This window comes from Drosophila persimilis, unplaced genomic scaffold (assembly GCF_003286085.1).
Source record: "Drosophila persimilis strain 14011-0111.01,24,50 unplaced genomic scaffold, DperRS2 tig00000000-arrow-pilon, whole genome shotgun sequence".
Lineage (NCBI taxonomy): Eukaryota > Metazoa > Arthropoda > Insecta > Diptera > Drosophilidae > Drosophila > Drosophila persimilis.
The window spans coordinates 16,251,676-16,264,817 of NW_020825288.1; the positions used below are offsets into that span (position 1 = coordinate 16,251,676).

The window sequence follows — 13,142 nt, forward strand, 5'->3', positions numbered from 1 at the left end:
CCATATGCCCTGTTTGTCTATTTTGATTATTTTCCCATAAATTCCGGGATCCGAAAAACACCAATCCGCATCCGCACTGACCCCGAGTTCCGGGCAGAAATTCGACTAATTAAAGCCATTGTGACAAATTGCCATCAGACGGCAACAACAGCTGCCGGATCTGCCTGCCGCTTGCCCTGGGTCAGGGGTCGTCAGTGGTCATGACTGCCTAAAAGTCTGTTGCATTTCGGTGGCGAAATTTAATTAAGAGCAGGCCCATTCGGATGCTGGTGATGCTTGGGATGCTGCGGATGCTGCGGATGCTGCGGGGGTGGTGTCGTGTCCCAAATTCAATTGTGTCATGCGTTTCCATTTAAATTGGATTCGACGGGAACTGACACCGGACACACATACTCGTGCAACTGGAGGGCTTGCTTGTCCCGTTCAGGGAGTGTCCGTCCGGGCAGGGTCCGAGAGCTGCGGGCACACTCGTCGTATAATTAAAAGCAAGTGCTAATGGTCTTTGCCATCATCAGCAACGCGACTGCATATTTAGACGCATCTGCATCTGTATCTGTATCTATTTCTGTTGCTGTATCTGCATCTGCCAGGGCCCAGCAATGTGTTAACTTTCACATTTACCAAGGCAATAAAAGGCGATGCCTAACGGTTCCAGCCTGACTCTAGGCGTGTTCGATTTAACGACTTGTTTAAACAGAACTTAAAGGCAAATAAACCAAAAAAGAGCAAGACCCAGACCCAACTGACGCCGGACGCAGCCACGGTGCAGTTCTCCAATGTCCGGGAATATCGGTCAGCGGCAGAAGACAAGAAATGCCAAAACCAAAATGTACTAGTACCCGTACCCACACCAGCCAAACCGAGCCGAGGCCATAACCAGACCCAGACCCAGACCCAGCGTGCCATTGTTTAATGGGCTTTCAATAAACAGGCAACGAGCGAGACTCCATCTCCTTCTCCGTCTCCACCTCTAGCACCATCTCCCGGTGCAACGTCAACGTGTCCAGCTCTGACTGATTTGGCCTAGTCAAAACGATAGGCGACAATAGTCAGCTCGTTGACCCACATTCGGCACCACACTCCGCCACGCTGCCACACCGCCACTCCACCATTCGATGGCTGCATTCAGAATTCTTGGAATTTTCATTAACACATGTCTAAAACTCCGGTGTCCGGGGCTGCATATGGAAATGTATCTGAAGAACGAAAAACGAAATAAAATGGAAAAGAATTTTTGTGAATGGCAGAACGAATGAAGAGATGGGCGATGGAGAGGTAGAGACGAAGGGAGAGAGTGGGACCCGTGGAGCTTTAAACATTGATTCTGCTGGAAACCCCGCCAGGGTTTCTCACCTATTTATTGATTATTACACACAGTCACAAATCTGTTACACTAACAAGCCAACAAAACGGCCTAATGGACCCCAAACCAATCCCCCATCCACATCCCATCCTCCCCATGCGAAGAGTGGAAGAGTGGTTGTGTATAGGGTACCGACACCACTTGAGTTTGATGAACTTGGAGTCGCGGCTCGGGAGAACTTCTCAGCATGCTCTGGTAATTGAATTGTTCCATTATAAATACATGTACGAGTATGAGGTGGCAGCTAACGCATGACTCAACAGTTGGGCTCACGCGATACATTTGTATCTGGCTCTGGTTCTGGTTCTGGTTCTGTTTCTGCCTCAGCCGCCGACAAATGCGAGCAATAAATCAATAGGACTAGCGCAAATGTCAGCCGGGCACTCGGACTCTAGAGATGATTAACAGCGGAGTGAGATACTTCACAACAAGTGGCATTTGCGTCACAACAAAAGCCCCAGCATCCATCGATCCAGCGATCGATCCCAAGCGCTCTATCCGCTCCATACGCCAATTGTTTGCGCAGCTATTAAGACAGATATCGAAAACATTTTGGCATCATACGAGCATCGTGTCAGCCAAGAGCTTGGCCATAGCCGAACAGTTAACCGTAAGACCCAGCCCCCGGGCAAGTTGTGCAATTGAACTGCCATCGCCAGCTAAAAGAGAGATGCCTCAAGTTCAAGTTTTAATTCAAGCTCAAGGTCGGTGGATGGATGGCGATGGCGATGGTCCAGGCATCTCGGTAGCCGCAACACATTACCATTATTTTATAAGCCACGAATCGAAGATGGCAATTTCAATTTGATGGCTTTTTTTGCCCGTTTCTGCCTTCTGCCTTCTGCCTGCTGTCGGCTGGCTGCCTGCTGGCTCGCTTATTTTCATTGGGGCGTTTTCATCAATCAATTTCGAACGTGAGTTCGTATCTCGTTTTTCTCATGCTTATTATAGAATCGAACACAACAGATCAGGCAGAACAGGTGTTCTCTTCTGATTTCCCATTGGCCATGATTTCCCATTCTGTGGATTCTTGCGACTTGCCAATTGACACCTACACCACACGATGATGGTCACTGAACCTTGGCCATCTCCCATCTCCCATCTCCCATTTCCCATTCCGTAATTCTGACGGCAGTTCCCTAACCATCAAATATATTTTATTTCCCCCCCATAGCCAGTTTTTGTGATTTCTTAATTTATAACCAATTACAAAGGCATTAGTACGCTGAGCAAAGATCTTCAATATTTTTGTTTATTGCGCACATAAATCGGCGCTTTATGGCCCCCATTCTCGGCTCCAAGTGAAGCTCCAGCTTCAGTCCCAGTCTCAGGCCCAAGATAAAGATGTGCGGAAGTAAGCGATGTTCACTTGCCGCTGTGCCTAATTAGCTTGTATTAGCAGCCCGAGCTAGCCAGTCAGCTATCCGAGCTATCGATGGCTTAAAAGTTTTGTGCGTGCCAACAGAACTTTCTGGCCAGGGTTTAGCGCTGGCTGTGGCTCTGTCTCTGGCTCTGGGTCTGAGGTACACATCATTATGCTTTGATATTAATTGCATGGCTCGGCTGATGTCATCAGCGTCAGCCTCAGCATCATCGTCGTCATCAGGCCCTGGGCTGAGGCTGAGGCTGAGGCAGAAGCCTCTGAAGCATCGGCTGAGGCAGCGTTAATCAAGATTTAACGTTGTCCAGTCATCAGCTTAGCCACGCGCATATAATTAACATTTTTGCCATCAGCTCGGGCCCAGACACAGACACGGACATGGACCAGGTTCAATGTCAAGTGGCAAGGCGGATTTGGCTTATCAGAGGCGTTGATAGCACCAAACGGTACGGCTGCCCACAGGCCCACAGCCGCACAGCCGCACAGACCGTGTGGCTACCTTCTCCATTTGCTTCAGCTGCCTCAGGTGGTGCTGCCGATCCAGCGATCGTAAATATTTTATATATGCAAACATACTGACACTAGGGGCCATAGCCATACCATCCGTACATTGTTGTCTGCCCTCCATCCCAGTCGGAGTCGTCTCTGAAGTAGACGTAGAAGTAGCTGTAGAACTCCGAGTCGGAGCTGTTTGCCTGGCAAACAAGCTTGCCAAAGCCGCTGACCATTGACCGATATGGCGATGAGGATGATGATGATGATGACGATGGCGATGGCTGCGTGGCTGAGGAATTTCATAGCCACTTAGAGAACAAGTACGCAGAGTTAGAGATCACGAACTTGCGGGTTACCGCGGGGCAAGCCACAGCAGCACAGCCCGCACGAAGCAGCACAGCACCCATCGAACGTGAGACTGCCAAACAGATTTGCCAATGAGGCGGAGAAACTTTCGACGGTGACACAATTAGATGCCGCCCCGGCCAGGCCGGGCCCCATGACTCCAAACATCCAACCCCACCCGACTCCCATGTTCTTGGCCATAAACAAGCGTTTATGCTAAGCATTCATGCTTTCCCTTCCTTTCGCTTGGCTGTGTCCGTTCTGTGTCCCGGCCCACCAGCCTCGCATCGCCCAGTCGTCCATCAATTTTGATTTTGAGTTGGTGTGAAGCGAAATCAAAGCCGGGCCTGCGACTACGAACTCTATCGTGTGTCCCAGTCTCTGCGCATGATAAATTGACCATGAGCTTGAGACACTCATAAAAGATACATTTGTTTGGCTTAAATGTTCCGACGCAGACGCAGGCCGGCGAGCCACTTAGTTGGTTTTGATTTAAACCCACGCAGACGCAAGTCCCACAGCTGTATGGGGGCGAGGCCATTGACCAGACCGCCAAAGGGCCGCAGTTGCCGTTGCACTTGATTCTCCAATTAAATGGTTAGAACTCCAGAGCAGCGTGTGAACCAGAATCGGAGGCGGAAATCCACTGAGAAGGCAGCCCGGCAGGCAGGCAGGCAGGCAGGCGGCTGGCAGATCTTTTGATTTTTATCAGCATTAAATTCTCAACTTCCTGCGACAAGGTCGGGGGCTAATTTCATTTAAGTAAATACGCTTGTGGTTAACTGCCAGGCAATTTGAAGTGTAACGGGAACGTGTAGCCACAGACAGGGCTTAAACCACAGCAGCAGCAGCAGCCGTTTCTTTTTCGACCAAACCGAATGGAATTACAATTGCAATTACACAATTTGGCTATTAACGCCTCGGCGCTTGGTGCCGAGTGCCGAGTGCCGAGTGCCGTGTGGCCCATTCCACCTTTCACCTTGACAATGAAATGGTTTTCAATGATTGCTGTAATTTCTGTTTGAAGAGAAGAAAAGCGAAGCGAAGCGAAGCAGAGCCCACAGTAATCCACCATCCGATCCGCCTCCTCCCAAGCGCTCGCTGGGGAAATGCAAATGAATATCTTTTGCTGTTTAGTAGAGCAAAACGCCGGCTGAGGTTGAGTAATACAATATACTGGTAAGCCCAGATTTCCCATCGAGACAACAGACACTACAGACACCTATCTGTACGGCTGTATCTGTATCTGTATCTTGGAGTGGTGCTTCTGTTGGTGTGGATGCCATAATCATAGCTCATATTATGTATGCTGTTTCCCTATTGTTGTTTCGATGTCATTGAACTTGAACTTGTCGTCGTGGACTGTGTCGCGGGGCATGTCTATTTTTGGTTCGACGTTTTATGCAATTTCTCGTCTACTCGGCGTGAATATGCTAATTCCGATTTGTATAACACGTTGCCGGTCCAAAAACGTGTTCGAAATGTTAATTAAATGGCAAACATTTGCGGCTTTTATTCATACTCGTATTTATGGCAATTAGTGGCCGCTCTGACCCAATTCGGGCAAGCCGTCGGTCGATCGGTCCCTGTCTGTGTCGGTGTCTGTGGTCCCCTGCTAATTAGAGTTTATGATAGGATGTAGCCGTAGCTAAAGAAGGGTTCTTTCTGTGGTATTCCCGGCAGGCCGGTACGCCGGCAATTGGAAATGCATTTCGCATCTCACTTAGACATTCAACCTGGCGCCACATCCACACAACTGGCTACTAATCGCTGTCTAAGAGAACTGCCGGCACGCTAACAAGACAAGACAAGACAATGATGGAGACCCACGGCCAAGACAAGCTCGAAGACGGCTACCGTCTTCAGAGCTTGACCAGCGAAATGTTTTCGGTTCGCTAGAGGCGGCGGAGGGAGCAGGCAACTGGAACTGGGACCTGGAGCCCGGGACCTGGGTTGCTGGGCTGCTGGGCTGCTGGGCTGCTGGGTTGGCGTGTTAGAATTCATTTTGACACTATTTAGACGAAGACTTCGCAAAGGTAAGGAATGGTAATTAGAAGAGAGAAAGAGAGAGATCTCTATCACAGGTGCAATGACTTGCCCGGCCTGGGAGCAGTTCTCTTTCAATTGTGTAACCCTAGCCCTGTGCCAGGCCCAGGCCCATCTCCAGGGCCCATCTCCGTATTCCCATTCTAATGCCTGAGTGGGTTCAATCAACTCTCCGGCTGGCACCTTTACGCATGGCAACCACAGACAGTCCATGGCTCCAGCAACAACTACAGCCACAGCTTTGGGTCATGCCAAGTCAGAGACAGGCTCGGCTCTCACTTGAACTAATACTTTGTATAATTATCGCTTTGCTGATCTTTTGCACATGATGTACGAGTATTCCGTGTGTGTGTCTGTGTGCGAGCACTGGGCCATTGAATTTTACGGCTTTTGGCCAGGTCTGTCCTGGCTAACACGCAACATTCTCCAGCAGTCTTCTCCGCTGCACTATCTCCACTGTCCAATCATTAGGCGAATGCCATGGGCCCCGGCGTGGGAGGAGAGAGAGAGATACAAATCGACTACAAGCTGGAGACAGCAGCAGAGGCAGCAGCAGCAGAAATAGACGGGAAACAAAATGCGGCGGCGGTGAGCAATTAGCGCTTAGAATGCCACATGGATGCGTTCCGCGAGCACTTAATTGAATCGGGCCCAGAGTCTGAGTCAGGCCCAAGTCAGGACTTCTAGCGTGAGAGAGTGCTCCTCTTGGGGCTCTGCTCTATCCCCAACTCCCCAACTTGCACTCGAATTAATAAACAGTTACGCATGCGCAGGGGAAAACTTGTTGCTGCTGAGGCACCTCCTGCCGCTGCTGATTGCCGGGGCCGGGCCATGGATGCATCCATCACTTGTCAGGCTCCGACTGCAGCTCCTCCAGCAGCCACTGCAGCAATCTGAGTCTCAATCTGCATCGGAATCTGCCGTTGGACTGGCTTGTCTGTTATTTCGGCAATTGCTGTAATCAATGCGCTGTTATCAATAACAGCTAGCGGTGTAATAATTGAATGCAGACCAAGGAGGAGCTCCTCGGTGCAGCACGAGCTGCGGAACGACAGTTCCACCTCCGTCCGGCCGTGCATCCATCTCTCTGTCTAGGCCTCCGTTTTGGACTGTCTAAAATTGCGCAAACAAAATTATGATATATTTGCCTCGCAACAGAACAGAACAGAACAGAACGGAACAGAACAGAACACAGTAGAGCTGGGGAGTGGAATGCCAGTCTGTGATTAGCCCCGAGTCGGGGGAAGAGTGCTCTGACTGAGTCGGACAGATTGATTGCTGGACGGGAACGGGAACGGGGACGGGGACGGGGGAGGACAGGATTCATTAAAGCCATGCAAAGGCCATCAAAACAAATCAAAGACAGGACACATGCTCGTAAAACTCTAGGGCCCCGGAGACCCGGACTGTGGGAAAGAATTCCTGGCGACCGACACCGACCCCTCCTTTAACTGCTTAATTACAGCGCCCCAAGGCCAGCTGCCAGCCGACTGGGCCTCATTATTATCTATTAAGCAGTCAGGAGCGGTAGGGAAAAGTTCGCCCAACCTGACAAACTGACAAACTGGCGAACTGGCGAACTGGCAAACTGACAAACAGACACTGACTCTCTAATGACATTGCCCAGGCAGGCAGCCATAAATATGCATATGAGATGAGCTCGAGGAGCTCGAGCTCGAGTTCTAGTCCTAGTCGTAGTCGAACTTGGGCCTAGAGTCGGGCCTGCAATTACAATGTCCACATATAGACAGGCAGGATTGTGCGGGCCTAGGTCTAAGCCTCCTCTGATATTACCCTTGCCTCGGTAATTGTTTCATATGCACGGCAGCAACAACCAGAACAGCCTTCGACTGGTGCAATTTCATGGCCGCCCCATCCACATCATGACCATCGGGCATAATTTACTTAGAACGAATCATGGTCTAGGCTCTAGCATCAGTCCGGTAATAAAACACAGCGTCACGCCAAGGTAGCGCCCTAGCCAAGGCAATGGCCCATACAATACCCGTGGCCACAGCAACTGCGTCCAATTTGGGGAGCCGCAATCGAGGAGCTCCACCAGCAGCTCCACCAGCAGCAGAAGCAGCAGCTTCGATGTCTACATTGCTACCTTGTCGCCGACATAATCATGTTAAATTACTCGCAAATTCATTTGCTGTGCGGCCCCCGATGCTTCCAGTTGCAGTTGCATTGTTAGGGCGCCTCCTGCCGTGTTGCAGTTTTGCCTCTTGCCTGGCGGCTGCTTTCAGCGTTGATGCATGGACATGATACTGTGGCTGTGGAGGCATTGGGCCTGGGCCTGGGCCTGGGCATGGGCATGGGCATGGGTCGGAAGTCTGGGCTCCTTCTGTCTGTGTTGTTGTTAGCTTGTCGCTCACTCCATATTGATCTACTCGGCATTATGGAAATTATGTGATCAAGGCCATAGAAAATGGAAATTGTTTTGCCCAACAAAAGTCCATTAAAAATTTGCATGCTCCTTCTTCGTAGTGGCTTCTTCTTGTGCTTCCTTGTGGCTTCTTGGCTGTTCTTGGATGCTGCTGCCTTGTGCCTTTACTGGGAATCGCAATTATAGATCGATTTATTGCTCGTCTCCCCGGGCATTGTTTTAGCTGCATCTAATTAGAAGATAGATAAATATAGAAAGACTCTCCTCGGTCACACCAAAAACAGAGTGAGAAACGGCTACGTTTCAGGCCAAAGCCTGATCCGACGCTTCTTCGGGACTGGGACTGGGACTGGGGCTGGGTCTGCGTCTGCGACTGGAGGTGGCGGTGGGTGTGGTCAAGTTGTCGCTGCTGCAGCTGCGAATAGCGGTAAAAAAAAAAAAAAGGAGAAGAGAGGCAACGACAAACGCATTTGGGGACAACAGACTGGCGAAGATTTGTGTTTATTTAGTAATCTTTGAAATATTTGTGGCATGGCAAATATTTTCACTCGCCTGCGTTTCCGCATCGAGCCGCACGGCGCAGCCAGAGTCCTATACAAAGAAATCGTAGAGACCCGGGCCCAGGCCCAGAGATGGGGTGGGGAATATAAAAGTAATGCTAGCAACAAGAATATTTGGGGAAAACTTCCACTTTTTCCCCCACTTTCTGCTGCCCCCACAGCCGAGTCCACCCACAGCACTAAATAATAAAGCGTAACCAGCAAAAGGCGTGCCTGGGTCTTGGCTTGGGTTTGGGCTTGCGTCTGAGCCTTGGCCTGGGCCTGTGACTATGTGACTCTGGTTCAGTCCAGCCTCGGATACAGCTACAGATATACAGCTACAGCTGAAGCACCTAGGCCTACTTATGTAAGTAAAGTAAAAGCCAGTGCCAGAGCTGGTGCTAGTGCCAGTGCCAGTGCCAGTGCCAGTGCTTGTGGCTTGTATTTTATGGTTTGTGTACACATTTTTGCACACATGCGCGACGGGTCATTCAACTTGCCGCAGAGGCAGTGGCAGTGGCAGTGGCAGCGTCTTGGCCCAGACCAAGCAGCCAGCCATGGCCATGGCCATGGAGGAGGATCAGAAGGGGGCGAATGCGCGCGCGCTTTCCTAGAATAAACAAAATGCACGACTCGAGCGGGAGCAACAGCAAAGAGCAAGAGCAAGACCAAGCTAAAGCCAACGCCACCGCCAAGAACTTGGCTTTAACTTCGGCTTCGACCGCACTCTCTGTTGCCCAAGTACTACACGATGCAGGGGCAGAGCCGGGCAAGTTGTAGCTGGATCCACATCAACACCAGCCACAACATCAGCAGCGACTTTGGCTGACTAACTGACTGACTGACTTCTGTTTGTTGGACCGACACGACCATGTTTGATGTGTACCACCACCATCATCATCATCATCATCATCCTCCTCCTCGACAGCAGCAAGAGCATCAAAAGCAACAACAGTTCGTTGCGTCGCCCCGATCATCATCATCATCATAATAATAATCGTAATGATGATGTAGTATGTGGCTTGTTTTAGTTGTTGCACTTGCACAGCACAAAATTGTTGCATAAGTTTGCATTACAAGGCGGTCCCGTCCCGGCAACTGGGGAGTTGTCGTCGTCGTCGTGGTCTTGCTCTCTGCCAGAGTCTGGCTATGGCTCTAGGTCTGAGTCTGGGTCTGGGACTGTGTCTCGTATCGGACTGACTGCGAACCGGCTGCATGATTGACTCCCATTGCAGCCAAATTCTTCACACTGCCTTCTCCAGGCTTGAGTTCAGTTCAGTCAAGTGGTAGCTCCCCTCCCCCTCGCCTTCGCCTTCGCCACCGCCTCTGACTCCCATCCATCTCCATCTCCACCTGCTGGCCGACAATCCTTAACAGTTAATGTGTGAATTTTTATGCGTTGCCAGGTTCGGTCGTGTGGTTGTTCTTACCGCATAAAATGTAATTTACATCCGTTAGTTTCGAGTGAGAGAGAGAGAGAGAGAGATGTTCTAGGAGCAGTTCTTTGGCCACGATTTGAAATTGCTACTCTGATTTGTTGCCGCCGTCTTGACCAGTTTCATGGCCAGAGTCTGGCTCTGGCTCTGGCTCTGGGCCTGGGCCAAATTCATGCTTATGAGCACTTGCCGTTAGAATTTTTATTGTTGTTTCGCCTGCAATTTGTTGCCAAATTGTATGGGCCAGACTTCCATTTAAATGTGGATCCCGGCAAAGAGCAAGTCATCCCAGAGTGTCCCGCCGGGGCCCCCCAGATACACGAGTATGCGGAAATTCAAATGTGAAATATGTGCAAAATTGTCAACCCTTCAACTAGACGCAATTAATCAAAGCCGCAAAGCCGCCAGCAATAGCAATTCATAAAAATGCAATTTGTCAAATCATTTTCTGTCGTGCGTCGTGCGCCGTGCGCCGTGCAGCAACAGGCCGTCCTTTGTTGCATGTTGCATGCTGCTGCTGGCTTGTGGCTCATAGACGCCACCCCACCGCAGCAACAAGTGGCCTCCAGAACCTCGTAGAACAGCAGCAGCAGCAGCAGCAGCAGCTACAGCACTCGCCTTGCTGGCCAACTGTCAGCTTAAACAATTTGTTTGAGCCATTTTACCAGGGGCCAGAGACAGGCCAGACGGCGGTTGGCCAGTGTGGGACACACGCAGGCAGCTCAGGCCTCGACTCAGAATCGACTACGTGCCATTTTTGCTGGATTGCCGGATGATGTTGCTGCCTGGCTGGCTGCATTTTGATTATGTGGTAATAACACGTTGCACGCACACAAAGCCAAGCTGTTGCTCCTGCTAGAGCTGGTGGTTGCTGGTGCCTCCTGATGTTGCAATTTGGAGCTGCTGCTGGTGCGGCTGGCCAGCGGCACTTGGACCCTGTTATCAGGCCCCGGACAGGGCTATCAACAGGAGTGGTAGGCCTACGCAAGTCCGGGGCCACGTCCGGGCCTAATTTCAATTGCATGCAGGCACAATTAGAGCCCGGCATTCGATGCATTTGCTGCGATGCATTCGCTGCAATAGATAAATTAATTTATTATGGTCATGGCTAACGGATATGGCCATCATAAAAATGCTGCCGTAATCGCGGCAAAGTAACTATGGCATTTCATTAAATAATAAACATTTCTTTTCGCATTCCTCATTCCAGCTCCACTGCAGGAATACACGGAGATCCAGCAGTACTCGGGTAAGTCGGATTTCTGTTTAATTTTTGAGTGCTGCAAGTGGTGGCAATAACGACGGTGGCCGCCCCAATCGAGGCTGAGGCTGTGGCTGTGGCTGTGGCTGTGGCTGTGGCTGTGGCTGTGGCTGCGGCTGCGGCAAGCAAAATTGAACCACTGGTACACCCATAATACTCGTAAAAGTGCATCTAGATTCGTTTTATGATGATTACGTTTCGGAATAATAATGAAGAGAATCAGATTGCTATGCGCCATAAATGCTTGCGAGATTTATGGCACGCCGCGAATTTAATTTGTTTTCCATTTGAACGAAACGAAAGGAAAGCCCATCCCTAATCTGAGAATTGTTTCATTAAATGAAACAATATGCATATGTATGACGGGTTCCATCTCCCCAGGGGTTCTAGATTTTCCCATCAAAGATGCCCCTTCCGCATTACCCATTCCCCACCTTGATGGTTAATTAGCTCGTCAAGTGCTGTCCAGGCGGATAAGCCGGCTCCAGAAAGCATAAGCCGCTAATCGGGTGCCAATGATCGAACCAATCGCTGTCATAAAGCAGCATTATTAACCAGTTAGATGAGGTGTGAAAAGACACATACGAAAACAAATTGAAACATAAAGAAATAAGCGCTGCTTTTTACGAGTTATGCTGGAAACGTGAGCTTCAAACTGCGCCAGAGACCGAGACTGAGACCGAGACCGAGACCCAGTCCGAGACCCCAAAGATTTCAATCAACAAAAAATGGTCTAGCCCCTGCTCGCTGCTCAACTCTCGGCTCTCGACTTGTGGTCTGGGTCTGGGTCTGGGTCTGAGGCGGGGTCCGGGCGTGGGTCTGGCGCGTTTAACGTGTTAATGATGTGATGTTGAATTTATTGCGGGTGGACGTCACTAAATTAGGCAGCCAGTCAGCCCAGACAGCGGACAACCGGCGACGGACAGTGGACACTGGGACTGACAGACGTGCGCATATTTTAAGACACGACCGGCAGTGGCACTTGACTTTTGTTTAACGACGCTGATGAGCAATAAAAATTGTCTATAGCTGCACGTATTATGACAGCTGGTGGCGCTAAGCCTTATTTATGGCCCTGGCGACACAGTAGCACACATTGACCCGCCCCCGCCCCCGCCCCCGCCCCCGCCCCCGCCCACGCCTCCAACTCCAACTTGAACTGGAGCTGCAGCTTGATCTTCTGTGGATAGTGGATACTGTGGTGGCCTGCATCCATAACTAATGGCTGGAATTTATTAGTCAGAGAACTGGGGGCCCAGGCATTGTTTGAGGCTGCTTTTCCCAGGCAGCGCTCCAGATTTGAGGACGAGGTAGTAATGTGAGCCTCTTTCTTGGTCTGTTTTCCGTTGCAGAGGGCTGCTACTACAACTATGCGCATTACAACGAGGGCGACCGCATCATGACCAATGAGCCGTGTCTGAACTGCACCTGCCACAACCGCATGCTGATGTGCTACCTGCGCGTCTGCCCCTTCACCAAGCCCATTGGCCACGACTGCATCGTGGAGAAGCGGGAGGATCAGTGCTGTCCCATCATCACCTGCCCAGAGGGTGAGTAGTCCCAGCTGAAAGCTGAGGTCCATCATTCCTAACCAATCCCGCTCGCCCCAATAAACAGTTCCGGTCGATGTACCCTACCACACCCCCGAGCCCGGCACTGAGCTGAGCATCCCCGAGAAGTTCGGCTGCAGCATCGAGGAGAAGTTCTACCCGGAGGGCGCCCAGGTGCCATCGAACCCCAACAGGCCGTGCGAGCTGTGCTACTGCATCAACAACCAGACCAAGTGCGTGATGCAGGAGTGCACCCTCCATGTGGACGGATGCCTGCCCATCTACAACAAGGGATCGTGCTGCCCCGTGCGCTACAGTTGCGGTAAGTCGCCAGCCC

General features: G+C 50.8%; 1 protein-coding gene across 1 annotated transcript in view; it reads left to right on the forward strand.

Moving 5' to 3' along the window:
* LOC6588039 (mucin-2) overlaps positions 1-13,142 on the forward strand; it is a 40,784-nt gene that overhangs the window by 18,042 nt on the left and 9,600 nt on the right. Inside the window, exons 3-5 of the mRNA XM_026986007.1 lie at positions 11,205-11,243; positions 12,608-12,805; positions 12,873-13,127. Of these exons, the coding sequence (XP_026841808.1) occupies positions 11,205-11,243; positions 12,608-12,805; positions 12,873-13,127 (492 nt within the window). The remainder of the gene's footprint in view (positions 1-11,204; positions 11,244-12,607; positions 12,806-12,872; positions 13,128-13,142) is intronic.